Genomic DNA, 15491 nt, shown 5'->3' with positions numbered 1-15491 from the left:
ACACTGTGAATTTGCAGTACATAAATGATATACTGAAAATAAAACTAGTTAATTTGCAGTTAATAAATGGTATACTCAAAAAAGTTCCTAGTGTTTGGACTAGATATAGACATCTTGAACCTGTAAATGCGACCAAAACGTAACAATATTGACACAACCATGATGAACAACGGATAAAATGAGTAGTACATGCAGTATGCACTGATTCAGCTAATTACAATTTTAGATAATCTAATGTATTAACAAGCAATTACGAACCGTACATATATACACGAAACATTGAACACATCAAAGTAATACTGCTCTCGTACATAAAAAACATTGAACACATCAAAACAATACTGCTCATTTTACATGAAACTAACCTGAAAAAATTATCAATCGAATTACAATCCACTACGACGAACAACAACGAACCTGTAAAAACAAAACAAAAAATCATGTTACCTTTAGGTAATCCATATATGAATTGCTGATTCATTATCTAAATCAACTCCAAGATAAGAAAAGACCGATGAATCTACGAATATAACAGAATTAAAGCAGTTCTTTTTAGTATTCCATATATGTACCTCTGATTTATAACTAAAAATCAAAGAACATAGTTCAGTATTACACATACGTACTCATGGATGGAACCCAAAACTCTGAATAAAACAGAATCAAAAAAGTTTCTATCAGTACGCCATATACGTACTGCATAATCATGAGCTAAAAATCAACTTCATGTAAAGAAGAATTGATGAAACGATGAATATAACCGAATCAAGCACATATTTCAGTATTACACTTACATACTCATGGATCGAACCCAAAAACAGTGGCAAAAATCTGATTAAAACATAATCAAAAGAATTTTATATCAGTACGCCGTATACGTACTGTCAATTCATACATAAAACCAAACTGTAACAAAGCTAAAAACATAAAAGCGTCATGAAAATCGATTTGATCTTCATAATAAAATCGAAAAACAAATCAAAAGAAGAAAACAAACAAAATAATCAAAGAAGATGATTAGAAAACATACCTGGAACAAAATATCATATATTTATTGCTGGATCAAACAATCTCAAACAACAACAAATTTATTATTTACGTATAGATCTGAACTATTTTCATCAAAAACCATCAGTACATCATATATGTACTGATGGTTAATACACAAAAACAAACTAAAAACCCAACAAAATGAAAGTAAAATATTAGATCTACTAACGAAATGTATTTAAAACATGATTATCTATCTAGATCCGAACTAAATATGAGATCTCCAACAACATACTAAGATGAATTGAAAAATCAACATAGGAATCAAATATAAACCAAATACCTTGACTAATTCTTAGCTGATTTTCTTGATCCGTAGGAAGCAACAACTTCATATACAGTATCTCAATTGATTTCGCCATTAGACTGAAAATCAAATCCAAATAGTTTCAAAAAAATATGAGACAACATTAAAACTAACTAAATCTCGGCTAATGAAACAAGATTGAAATAAATAATCTCGCGTTCGACGATTAAAACCCAATAATTTTTTCCTTCTTCTAGCTGCTCTCCCATTTGGATCTGAGAGATTGAAATGAAAAGAGAAAAAATGAAATGAAATTTAGTTACCCTGTTTTTATATAGTGAGGGTGTTTTGGGAATTTAAAAATATGTCTCATGTATCTCGCACATGTATAGGACCTGAGAATAAAATTTTAGGTCCAATTTTCTTTTTTCTTTAAAACTTTGGATCTCATGTTACTGGGCTCTTATGAGTGGACCTGCCACTAACTAGTATCACTAAACTAGTACCTATAGGTAATTCCTACTTAATTAAACCCCGTCAGACAGACTTGGACATATTTTTCTTTATGGTGTTCTAGAATTTTCCCTTGTTCCCATACTGGTAAGTCCATGAGGTCTCTGACAAAATGAATAGTGTCTGTTTGGTCCTTCGACGTATAATCGGTCATATGATAGTATGTTTTACGTCGTGTCCGTCTCCAAAGCTCAGTAATTACACTAATTTTTTTTTTATTTTTTTTTGCTGGATTAGTAAATAACTGAAGTATTGAATGATGATCTTTGCCTTAATGGGTTTAGTTATAGTTTGCTAGTTATTATTAAATATACGCCAACTCCTTATATGGTAATATGAAAATTGTGCCAAGCCTAACGGTTGGTGAATCTCGTGCCGTATTCCTCTGGTAAGTGCACCTTTCACACTTTCCGCTACTCATCTCTCATTTATCATTTGAATCTTAGTTGCTATAAAAACCTTACTAACATCTTCAACAATTAACACCAATTTTCCGGTGAGAAAACAGTAGAGAAAAAAAGAGAGACAATTTCATTTCTAGAAATGGCTCCCACACAAGCATCATCAATTCAGCCAGTGGAAGTTCAAGCTAATTTCACTCCAAACAAAGTATCAAATGACTCCTGCAACAAAGTTGAAAACCTAGCAAGTAGTACTGATATTCAGTTGATTCCGCAAGAAAAACAGAAAGAAAATATCAAACCCCTCCAGGATGAAAAGAAATGTGATGAAATCCAAACACCTCTAGGCGAAGTGCCCAACGAGTCTAGCAACCGAGTTGAGAGTTTATCGAGTAGTGGCATTGAATTTATTCCCAAGGAATACATTCGTCCCGAAGAAGAACGGAAAAGTATCAGCGATGTATTGGGAGATTATGAAAAGAAATGCGACATGGGGCCTCAAATTCCTGTTATAGATTTAAAAGATATGCATTCCGAGGATAAAATTGTGAGGGAGAAATGCATAGAGGAGTTGAAGATAGCCTCAGTTGAATGGGGTGTCATGCATCTGGTTAACCATGGAATTTCTTTGGATCTTCTTAACCGCGTTAAAGACGCTGGTAAGGCATTTTTTGACCTTCCTATAAAAGAAAAAGAAGTTTATGCAAATGACCAGGCCTCGGGTAAAATCTCCGGCTATGGTAGTAAGCTCGCGAATAATGCTAGCGGGCAGCTTGAATGGGAGGATTATTTCTTTCATCTTGTTTTCCCCGAAGATAAGCGGGATATGTCAGATTGGCCGAAGACGCCTAGTGATTACATGTAAGTTGTTCATAATTTCTTGCTTCTTTTTCTTTAACCATGACAAAGTGTTTAGTATATTTTTGTTAATTCAATGGTTCCACCATGTAGCGAGGGGACAAGCGAATACGCAAAGCAACTTCGCGTACTTGCAACAAAGATTTTCTCGATGCTCTCGCTCGGTCTAGGACTGGAAGAAGGAAGGTTCGAAAAGGAAGTGGGTGGATTGGAAGAACTATTGATGCAATTGAAGATAAATTACTACCCAAAATGTCCACAACCAGAACTTGCCTTAGGGGTGGAAGCTCATACAGATATCAGTGCACTGACTTTCATAATTCACAACATGGTTCCTGGCTTACAAATTTTCTATGAAGAAAAATGGGTAACCGCAAAATGTGTACCGGATTCCATAATCTTGCACATCGGCGACACCTTAGAAATACTCAGCAATGGCAAGTACAAAAGCATACTTCACAGGGGACTTGTAAACAAGGAGAAAGTTCGGATTTCTTGGGCTGTTTTTTGTGAACCACCTAAAGATAAGATTGTTCTACAACCATTGCCTGAACTCGTTACTGATTCGGAACCAGCATTGTTTACTCCTCGTACTTTTGCTCAGCATATTCAGCATAAGCTCTTCAAGAAGACCCAAGAAGCTTTGCTCACCACCCCTAAAGAGTAAATAAGTCTCGTTAATTGCTAATCAATAATCAGTTGATTTTATATTATTTATAAATAATTTTTATTATCTTTGTTTCAACTGGTAATAATAAATTCATAATGTAATTGGGTTTGTTTGTGTTCATTTATCATTTTTTACTCCTGCATGATTTATTTTCTTCCCTATATATGCAAGGCTTTTGGATTTTTCCAGCATATTGCTACAAATGATGCAGATGCAGTCTACATATAGATGCAGTCTCCTAGTCTCAAGAATATTTACAAGACTATTACATGGATTATCAAATTTTATGAGAGTTACCAAATTCCGTATAATTGAAGAGTTATCCGTGCTTGGTACTGGTAATTCTCTATGAATTTGGTAGCTCCTGCATTAACCCATGGAAATTAAAACCTTTTTTTTCTTTTTCTTCAATCTTTAAACCAAAAATATTTGGTTACTCCTTGAACCATTAAGAATTGTGAAAACTACATGGAGACCCATTTTACCAGATTTTTCTACTGAGAAACCCACGGACAGAAAACTTCAGGCGCACGCCCATTTTTGGGGAAAAAATTATTCCCAAACCCAAAATTTATAAAATTTGGTTTCTTCGTATTTTTATTTCTTCTTCAGGCGAATTTCTTCTTCAATTCTTTTTCTTTTCTTTTGGGCAAATCGAGATGACACTGAAGGGGTTTCGGTGATGATTTGTCGATCAGAGATGGATGATTGTTGCTATCACTGAATGGAGTGATCTGAGAGATTAACAGGAAGTCGGATAATGGGTTCTGTAAATGGTTATCGATCTGTGAAGGGGTGTGACGAATTGAAGAATTAGGTCACATATTTATGACTGCATAACATGTTTACACAACTCATATCATCTGAAGCTTCAGAAAATAAAGAGAACAATATATAAGGGACGGAAACAAAGTTGAAGAAGAAGCAGTGAAGATGAAGTCAGACGAATCAATCAAAAAAGGACAAATCCATCTTTTAACTCATTCCTTTTCGTTCTATTTCTTATTTTTCAGATCTGATTAACAAACTTTTCTTTGAATTTTTTTTTTTATGACGGCTTTGTTCGTTCTTCAATAAGAATCCGACGAAGAACCCAATCTCGTCTATGCTAGACAATGAAAATTCAGGGTCAGGGTCCCTATTTCAGATTGAGAAGCAAGGAAATGGATCCGTTGCGATGTGGATGGAATTTGGGTGAATTTGTATGTGAAATGATATGAATGAATTAGATGGCTTGCAGTGGATGAATTATATGGTTTGCAGTGGATGTTCTTGGCAAGATAGAAGGCTGTTAAATTCAAGACATGGAAGAAATTGAGTCAAGACGAAGACGCAATAGAGGGTACAACTTTCTTCCTCTCTTCTTTGTCCGTACAGATATGAGAGGCGTTGCTGTGGTTGATTGTGGCAGTAAATGGTGCAGATTGATGGAGATTTTAAATCCTTGATGGAATTGGAGTTATGGGTTTGTGATTGAACTTGAATGTGCAGGAATTGGAGAGCTGGAGACGGGGTTTCTTGATGCACAACAACAACATCAGTTTCTGCTCAAGAGGTGTTCCAGAAAATGCTTGAATGTTTCTCATGTTAAAGATGGAATTTAGGGGTTGGTTGTTGGTTACTGAGAGCTGCAGGAATCAGTTGGTGTTCTTATAGTTGCTATAGTGCTGCTAATGGAGTTGTTGTTGACAGTGGTTTGACGGATGGTAATGAAGCGGTGATGTTGTTATGACTGCATAACATGTCATGCAGTCGAGAAAATGTCTACATAAACTATTATATAGTCAAGGAAATGGATGCATAACACATTATCCGGCATTTTTTTTATTGGGTATGAAATCGAAAATTGTTGCATAACTTGTTATGCAGTCAAGAAAATGGATGCATAACTTTATATGCATCCAAAATATGAATGCATAATGCATTATGCATCGAGAAAATGGATGCCTAACATGATATGCATCCGTAAATATGGTTGCATAATGCATTATGCATCAATCTTTTCTGTATGCACTAAAATCAACCAAAATAATGGTTATATAACTTGTTATAGATGCATAATTTGTTATGCAGGGGAGAAAATGGTTGCATAATTCGTTATGCGTCTGCAGAATGTGTTATGCATCTTTTTTGGTGGCTGCATAATGGTTATGTATCAAGTTTTCGAAAATTTTGCCTAAAATGATGATCACCTCCGATTTTTTCGTGAAAAACAAAAATTTGATATTCTTGTGTTGTACTCGTTGCGTAGCTCTCTTAAAAAGATTTCCAACGATATAAAATTTGTAAAATTCTGAGGCGCGGATTTTTAGATATGTTATGTCTAAGTTGTGTTGCCAATTATACCTCTGATGCATAACCCGTCATGCAGATGCATAATCCGTCATCCAGACATATTTAATAATTTCATATAATTATGGGTGTCACGGAAATAATATTAGGTGTCACGGTACCTCAAATTAATTGTGGGCCTGACAATAAAAATATTATTTTTTTTGGGTCTTCCCCTAATTTTCCCTTAAGAATTTGGTCCCATGATTCTAATGCTTAAATAGAGGCCCATATTCAGAACTGTTCCCCATGAGTCCATTAGAAGGCATGCGACATCTAAAAAATAAAAGTTAGTCCCACAAGAGTAACAAAAACTAACATTTGTCAGTAGAATATATAAGAGCATCTCGGACAGGGGTGAATCTTATTTTTTTAAGTGGCACATAAGATTTTATACCCCGTTTGACATGAATCCATCTCCAACAGTAGGGTTCTAAAAATTAGGAGGGACTAATTACTAAGTATGAAGATGTTCAAGAAAGTGTTATCTACACCTCCGGCTCCACCTCCACGCCATATTTTTCACTATATTTCTTAAAAAGTTCTTTACTATTGGAGATGGTTTTTTAGACGTGAGGTATTATACTTACTCTATGTGTAAATCCCATAAATAAAAGGACTAGATTAAAAAGCCATATAGGATTTTTTACACCTCCAGCGGCATGTGGGTATGTTTCCTACGTGGTTGTGGCAAGAAGCTGATGTGCTCCTGATATTAAGGAAGTTTAACATAGCCATGTCCAATGGATGGGTAATGTAGGTAGTTTGGTAAATTAAATGTCCAGTTGGGTCAATCCGATTGGTTAGAATATTTAATGAGTTATTCGTATTTTTAACACAAAATTGGTCAATTAATCCAATAACGATAATTTCTGGGTGAAAAAGATATGTAAAATTTGATACTGTTTAAATAGATGAGAATGTAAAAATAGTCAGGATGTAAACAGTTTCATCCTACCCATTTTCAAATATTTTTTCTTATTTTTAATTTACATCAGTATGCATCCAGTTTCATCCTCGCTATTTTTTAAGTTTAAGCCAGGATGAATCCAGATTTATTCTTGCTATTTTTTTGGTGTCCATTTCACCCATACTAATTTTTACTCGTCCATTAAAACCATGTTTTAAAAATATTTGGACAATTGACCCAATTTCTCTATTTTTAATCGTATCTATCAATTGGATTTTGTTGTGTGTTAGCTAATCCCAAGATAATTGTTTAATCAACTGGATTGTGTTTCTTTGTAAACTTATCATAAATAATTTATTAATCGATTTCGATTTCCAAATTAGAGAAATTAAGTTGACCCCTTCATCTTCTTATTGTTTTCTTTTAAACTAAAATCAAACATAAAAATTAAGAGATATTTGATGATCCAAATATTACGAGATCTTTAATTAGGATATTTGAAGATCGTCTGTTAAAATCGAACATTGAAATCACCGAGAATAATCAATCAAAAAACTAAGAATTATTTGATGATCCATAAGATTATGAAAAAATAGGGTTGTGACAGGAGATCGGTTTAAGTTAAAAAATATTCAGAATTTACGAAAATGAAAATTATTCTTAAAAATTGATGACTAGGATTGTTCACGTCCTCTAGAAAAATCTCTGAAACCAGAGGATCCCGCAAAGGATGTCTTTCTAAACATAGACCACCTCATCCTCACATCTGCTCAAGACTTTTCCATTCGAGAAGAATTTTAACCAAAAAGTGATCAAATCTTACGTGGCCTGAAATATAAGAAGTTTTTCTTGTCCCGTTGGAGATGCTCTAAGTTTTGGGATTTGGAAACTGCACGTTAAGCTTGGTAATGCGAGATTCTAACGTACTAGATACTTATACTTAGGTAAGAGGAGGTATACAGATCGGTCCCCTCTGAGTCGACTCATACATGGATGACTCAATGAAATTAATGCAGGTAGATTGGAAGACCTTTTCCTTTGAAATCTCCAAAGTAAAGATGGGGATACGAGCAGAGGAAAAATGGAAGGAAGGAGTTAGATGTTGGAACTTATTCTCTATGGATATTTGGCGCTTGATCAGGAATATTTTGGAGAAAATCATCGAGAAAAAGACTAAGGAAACGGAAAGGAGATGGACTAGAAAAGATTGAGTCTTCTCGTTTCTAGTTGAAATCAGGAGTAATGAGAAGGGATAGTATCTCAAAATTTCCAGACATGATGAAAGTAATAGATTCATCTGTGTTCCTAAAGGAATTGAAGTTGGGGGTTGGTGGACTTTAGGAGAGATCCTTGAAAAACTAATCGGAGATTCAATCACCAACTCACAAACCATTTTATCTTCCAAAAATTTCGACGTAGATCTAGAAGTGGTCCAACCTAGATTATCCTCCATCAAATCTAGAATGTTTAAGGCATTAACTGTTACCATCTAGGGGTCACTGAGTTGGAATAAAGGAGCCCAAGAAATATCTCAGAAATTGGTATGGAATAGATACTTAAAGCTAATTATTTTAGGTGAAAAATCAGCCATTTTCTACCCAAACTCTGACTTTGAATGGACGCAAGCTTGACAACCAATTAAATGGCAGTTAATGGTACTATGATTGAAGTACGGCAAACAAGTTGCATTGATGACGTCATTCCTAAACAATCTTTAATGAAGTGTAAATGGTGGGTGAGAATATTTGGTCTACCACTATACTTATGGTCTCATGATGTATAAAAAGCAATTGGTAATAAATTGGGAGGACTTGTAGAGATTGACAGAGATACTTGTCTCTGCATCCCTGAAATTTGTAGAATCTCATTCACTGGATACTTAGTGAAGATTTCGATAGTGCTGGACTTAGATATAAAAGGAAAGGCCTATCTTCTTGCTACCAGGTGGGAGTCGGATTTCCATTAGAAAAGGTCGACGTTGCCGGACGAATACCGCCATCTCCTGTCAGAGTTAGATAAAGCTTAATTAAAAATTGAAAATTTGAATCTGAACAAGTCAGACAAAAGGAAAAAGCATGCACACCCAACTGTAGGCAATTATAACAATCTCACTCAGCAAAATTTTTTCATTAAGGGCACCTGGAAAATGGACCAGGGGAACAAGAATTCAGGTATTAAGTCTCTCTTTGCCGATTGGTGGAAAAAGAACCCACAAGGAAAAACCGGTACAGAGCATCATATCCCTTTATCTGCTGAGACGACACCTGAATAAGAAGTATCAGTTATAGATACTCCAAATCGTGTGTTGGATACACTACATGACCATGAATTAATTGTGCCGGATTAATTGCCGAAATAATGTGTCAGATAATCTTCACTAGTTATTGGGTTGGAGGAAATTAGAAACTTTAGTCCTGCAACGTTAAAACTCATAGAAGATACAGTCAATCAAGCACCAAAGGATCATCAGCTGCAACTTCAAAATGGGAAACTACTCATTGATTTAAGAAAATTACAATCTAAGAATGGAGCATGTATGAATACCATTTTTAATACCATGGAATTAATCATGGAGGTAGGCAGTAATCTTGGGCTAGATCAAATGGGACAAACACAATCAGTACAACATATTTTTGCTGAAATTATTGAGAGACATGAAAGAAAGATTGTCTGCACAAAAAATCTCAGAAAAATCAATGGGTGCTATCAATGAATGACAAACAAGATGTAAATATATTATATTGGAATGCTAGAGGGATTAATATGGTAGATAAGCTTGATAATCTGAAGGCACTGATTCAGAAACACAAACCAATTGATGTATTGATACAAGAAACCACAATATTGAAAATCACCAACTGGTTGGTGAATCCTATTTGGGGGAATGATATGAATAAGTGTACCATGATAGGATATGAAGGCTTGGGGGAGAGAAACTTGAATGCTTAGATGAAGTCATCTCAGCCAACACCATACGCCACAAATTCAAAAGAAAGCAAGATCATTTTGTCTGGACATTTACCAATGTGTATTCTCCATGCATTGATGATAAAAGAAAGGAATGTTGGGAGGATTTAGATTGTCTAGTTGGATGGAGCAATGAAGCATGGTGCATAGTTGGGGATTTTAACGCAGTAAGAAGGAACTGGGAGAGAAACAAAAATGGTGCCACAAGACTTGGAAAAAAGTTATTCAATGAATTCATGGAACAACGTAACTCATAGATCTCCCAATGGGGGGGTGGTATATGTACTCTTGGTCCACAAGAAGAAAAACTAAATTTTATGCAAATTGGATAGGTTTATCATGTCTCCACAGTTTGAAGCAAGATACACCAATGTGGCTCAAACTGTACCATCCATAAATGTTTCCGATCACTCCCCAATTCTGCTCACAACAGGTAATGTGCTTGCATCAAATCCTCCTTTTAGACTAGAAATACTCTGGTTATACAATAAATCTTTTCTTCAAAACTTGACTGTATGGTGGAACACAATGAAGTTCACTGGATCTCCTAGCTTCATATTTGCTAAAAAGCTACAAAACTTAATTTTTTTTATTAAGAGACGGGTTAGGGAGAATTATGGCAAGATAAGTGAGCAGAAGAAACATATGATTCTGAAGATTGATGAACTAAACTTGAAAGAAGAAACTAGTAAACTTGAGAATGAGGAGTTTTCTGAAAGAGCTCAATGGAAACAACAACTCAAGAACATAAGAATGAATGAATTCAGAAAATTGCTCTCAAGATCTAAAGCCAATCAACTCAAAAACGGAGAAAAGAACACCAAATACTTGCACCAACTAGCAAATGGCAGAAAAAAGGAGAAATACTATTCACAGTTAGTGATTGCAGGAGAGGACAACTTCAATCAGCAGGATATAAAGAAAAGCTTCAACGAGTACTTCTCAAGTCTATTTACAGAACATCATGACTGGAGACCTCAACTTGATAATTCTGATTGTCCTAAAATCTCAACAGAAGAACAAGTTTGGATTGAAAAGCCTTTTAATGAAGATGGAATCTGGAATGCTATAAAAAACAGTGGCAATAACAAAATTCTAGGACCTGATGGGTTCGCCATGTAATTTTTCAAAGTGGCTTGGCCAGTCATAAAGTCTGAGCTAACTGAACTGGTTCAAGAATTTGCCGAGTCTGAAAAACTGGATTGGAGAATGAACCTATCCTTCATTACTCTCATTCCTAAGAAGGAAGAAGCAAGTATTGCACAACACTTTAAACCAATTAGCTTGGTGGGAGGAGTTTATTAAATAATATCTAAAATGCTAGCAGCTAGATTCAAAACTCTAATTCCCAAATTGATCAGTGAGCGCCAAAGAACATTCATACATGGGAAACAGATTCAAGATGAGATTCTCATTGCAGGGGAGCTGTTGGATGCAAGGATAAAATCCAAAAAGCCTAGAATCTTCTGTAATTTGGACATCGAAAAAGCTTTCGATAATGCTAACTGGTTTTGTCTTGATCACATCTTGAAATCAGCTGATTTTGGGGGAAAATGGAAGAGTTGGATGTATTGGTGTATCTCATCTGCTCAGTAATCCATTGAATGAAACTCCTTCGAACAATTTTAAGCATCAAAAAGGCCTCAGACAAAGAGATTCTCTCTCTCTCTATTTCTATTCATACTTGTTGTTGAGGTACTTACACGACTACTTAGAAGAGCTGGAAGACTTCATATGATTACAGGTTTCAAAGTCTTTGATGAGCACAAGATAACCCACATCCAGTTCGCAGATGATACGCTCATCTTCTTGGATGCAAAGGAAGAAGAAGTGGAGAATTTACTCATGATTCTCCAGATTTATGAGGCAATCATATGACTTAAGGTTAACTTAGAGAAAAGTTATGTGATTAGCATTGGTGCAGATCACAAAATAAATGATATAACAAAATTCTTTGCTGTCAGAAGAAAGTCCTCCCTTTTAAATACCTTGGAATTCAACTAGGGTCTACCAGAAAACAAACTAGTATTTGGAGAAGAAGATTTCTTTCAAAATCAGGCAGAATTGATCTCATCAATAGTGCTCTTGCAAGCCTTCCAATATACTTTATGTCTCATCTCCATGCCAGTTTCAACTGAGAAAAAGATGATAAAACACATGAGATATTTTCTTTGGGTGCCTCTGCAGAAAGAATGAAGATTTGCTGGATAGGTTGGGAGAGAGTGTGTAAGCCTAAAAACTTTGCATGAATGGGAATAAGAAATATTAGAGCTAAAAATAAAGCTATGCTTTCTAAATGGGGATGGAGATATTCTCAGGAAAAAAATGCTCTCTGGAGGAAGGAAGCTCATTCAACACTAAGTCTGACAAGGTTGACCTATTCCCTAAAATATTTAATTCTACTTATGGGAGAGGATATTGGAAAGGAATTGATCAGGAAAATTGTCTCTTAATGGAATTCCATGGTTATGCTGGGTGATGGCAAAAACTTAAAATTCTGGTCAGACCCATGGAAATATCAAGTCCCTTTCTGCAGAACACACAAGATAGCATTTAAAGCTGCTACATGCAAGAATGACAAAGTAGCAGTTCTTGTGCATAATGGGACTTGGAGACTGCAACTCTCTCAAGATCCAGATGATGACACTAAAGATGAGCTTCAAGATCTCTTAATGCTGATTGGAAATCCTCCATCCTTTGAAGACTGCTCTGACACATTATCCTCTAGCTACTCAGTGAAAGAAGGATATAACTGGCTTGTGCAACAACAACATGGAGGAGGAGAGGATTTTAAATACGTATGGAACAAAAAAAGTTCCTCCAAAAGCACACTTCTGGTTTGGCTTGCAATCCAAAATGCAATATCCACAGTGAATAACTTAAATAATAGAGGTTGTCAGATTCAGGATACTCTCTATTGCTTTTGTAATACAGAAGAGGAAGAAGTTAATCATATCTTGTTAAGGTGTCCTTTTGCAAAAAGTATTTGACAACACTTTTTTCCATGGAGGCTGTCTGGATTCATAAAGATGGGATGGAAGAACAATTCAAATCTTGGCATGCTTCCAGATGTAAAAAACTTGCAAAAAAAAGTCTGAAATACTCTCCCTTTTGCTAATTACACGGGCTTTGTGGAAAAAAAGAAATAAAAGGATAATAGCTAAGAAGATTGGCAGATACAAAGAGATGGTGATTATAGAAATCAAAAGGATAATCTACAACTGGGGAGAACAATATTCATGGTTTCGTTTCATAAGTTTTAGGGATCTCCTCGATAATCGGAAGACTGCTTTGGATAATGGTTAACTCTGTAACTGTCTCTTGTTTCTAGTGGGCTTTTCTTGCTCAGTCCAATTGTTGTTTGTATTGGGCGTTTTTTCCTGGATTTTTCTTTATAATAAAATCTTACCCTTTTTCGTTAAAATAATATAAAAAAACGCGAGCTTGTGCCTCAAGTGGGGACAATAAAATGGTTCAACACTGAGCGCTAGACAGGAACATAAATTAAGTAATACCTTAAAAAAACAATATAGTACAATAAGTTTACAATGTTATTTATCAAAAACATTAGATAAAATACTTGATTTACTGATTTTTTCTTGAAGATGCGAGGATATATGTTGAAGACTCTTGATTCTTATATCTTTTGTTAAAGTATCCGTTGTATTATGCTTTCTACTTATATATCTTACCTTTGCTTGTGGAAATGGTTTTAGAATCACTTCAACTTCTATCATTGTGTTTTTAGCTTCTGAAGAGATATCCGTACCTCCTCACATTTCTTATTAATTTTTTTTCTCTTTCCCCTATCTCTCTCTCCCACTCCTTCAACAAAACCATCAAGAACAACTCTTCTCTGCTCAGATCTGGTTCATTTTGGACCAGATCTAAGCAGATTTATTCACTATTTCTTGTTTTCTAGGTTAGTTAGTAGTTTTAACTTAATTTTTATTATGTTTTCTACTTATCTACGCCATTATGGTGGTTTTATCTACTGTTTTGAGGTTTATCTTCGCTTTAATGACGGTTCTTGGTTATTGGATTGGGTTCGAAGATCGATAGTGATGCCCTACAACGAAGAAATCTTCATCTTCATCGGTGATTTCTTTGACGACGGAAGCTTCATCACTAGTTACAAGAGATTTGAGCAAATCACTCCTATTTTAGGAGCATATCTTTCTAAAGAAGAAAAACAAACTAAATGGTTGGTTTTTACTTCCGAGAAAAACCATTCTTCCTCCGATTTAATCGGATCTTATTCAAACTTGTATTTGTTTTACTCCGGTAATCCTTCTATTTCTCTTGTCGGAATTCTCGGAATTGTACTTTTACGATATGTTTTTGTTAATTTGTATTCTCTTATTTTCGATCTTAAACTCATTGTAACCTCGAACTTCAATTAATGAAAAGATTCCTTGTTTATCAAAAAAAAATACATTTCTTATTAATAGAATATTATATCTTACCAAGATGTAGCTTTTAACATCGTTTTTGCTTCTGCATGAACTTCGGTCATTGCTTTATCTGAACCCACTTTAATATGCATAAATTCCTCTTGATCTACTGAAAATAGAATAAACGCAAATCCTATTCATAAGTCTTCTTTCTTGAAAGAAGCATCTATAAATATTATCCAATCCGTTTTTATAGATGCTTAATTTGGTTTTGAGAAATTTCCACTCCAAGATATAGGATTCAGCAGGGAAATATTGGAAGATGCTGATTGTTAGGGCTGCACATGGTTCGGTTTTTATTGGTTTTTGGCAAAACCTAAACCGAAACCAAAGTATTCGGTTTTCCAATAATGAAAACCAATGAAACCATATAGCATATTCGGTTTCATTGGTTTCGGTTTCTACTCGGTTTTGTTAAAAACCATACGGTTTTTGGTTAACCGAATGATTTATAAACAACAATGTGCCAGTGCTTTATAGTTTATACAAACAGTACACCCAATACTACAAGCGGCAGAAAAGTTTACTGGTAACATATCAGAGGCATAAATGACGAGCAACTAAAATGACAGCAAAAGGCTTTAACGCGAATAATCCTCCTAAGAGTCCTAACCATTCATTAACTACAATTCATCAGTGTGAAAAGATTCATTCTGCTATGGTCACTATTAATCGGTTAACCAATTGGTTTTTGGTTCGGTTTTGAGATTAAACCTAAACCGAAACCAATATTTTTGGTTATCTGAAACTGACAACCATTAATAAACTATAGCAATATGATTTCGGTTCGGTTTGGTTTAAAATTTTCGGTTTCGATTTCGGTTTTCGATTCTGGTTCGGTTTTGTGCATCCCTACTGATTGTAGATGGTGCAATTGTTGCCCACTCCAAGTTTTTTGGAGTAAAGCAAAAAACTTGAAGGCTAGGTCACATCTTTACTGAAGTTCATTGAAGCGGAGGGCACTGCGTCAGACTGGTTTCATAGCTGGTACCCACTCTAGTGGATGATGACGAGTCGACACACCTTTGATCCAACTCAACCTACTGAGCTGGCACAGTTGAACAACCATTTTTTTTCCTTTTCTTTTCTT

General features: G+C 35.1%; 1 protein-coding gene across 1 annotated transcript; it reads left to right on the top strand.

Annotated features, from left to right (window-relative positions):
• The first annotated feature begins 2286 nt into the window (after positions 1-2286).
• On the top strand, positions 2287-3881 carry LOC113275014 (leucoanthocyanidin dioxygenase-like). Its single transcript, XM_026524441.1, has 2 exons — positions 2287-3072; positions 3163-3881. Exons 1-2 carry the CDS (start codon positions 2354-2356, stop codon positions 3734-3736), a joined length of 1293 nt encoding a protein of 430 aa, XP_026380226.1. The 5' UTR covers positions 2287-2353; the 3' UTR covers positions 3737-3881.
• The last annotated feature ends 11610 nt before the right edge of the window (positions 3882-15491 follow it).

Source organism: Papaver somniferum, chromosome 4, assembly GCF_003573695.1.
Source record: "Papaver somniferum cultivar HN1 chromosome 4, ASM357369v1, whole genome shotgun sequence".
Taxonomy (NCBI): domain Eukaryota; kingdom Viridiplantae; phylum Streptophyta; class Magnoliopsida; order Ranunculales; family Papaveraceae; genus Papaver; species Papaver somniferum.
The sequence above is the reverse complement of the archived record's forward strand: the minus strand, read 5'-3'. Positions and strand labels throughout refer to the sequence as shown.

Coding starts and splice junctions, on each gene's coding strand:
- LOC113275014 (XM_026524441.1), top strand. CDS start 2,354: ATGGCTCCCACACAAGCATCATCAATTCAGCCAGTGGAAGTTCAAGCT. Junction 3,073..3,162: donor AAGACGCCTAGTGATTACAT/GTAAGTTGTTCA, acceptor TCCACCATGTAG/CGAGGGGACAAGCGAATACG.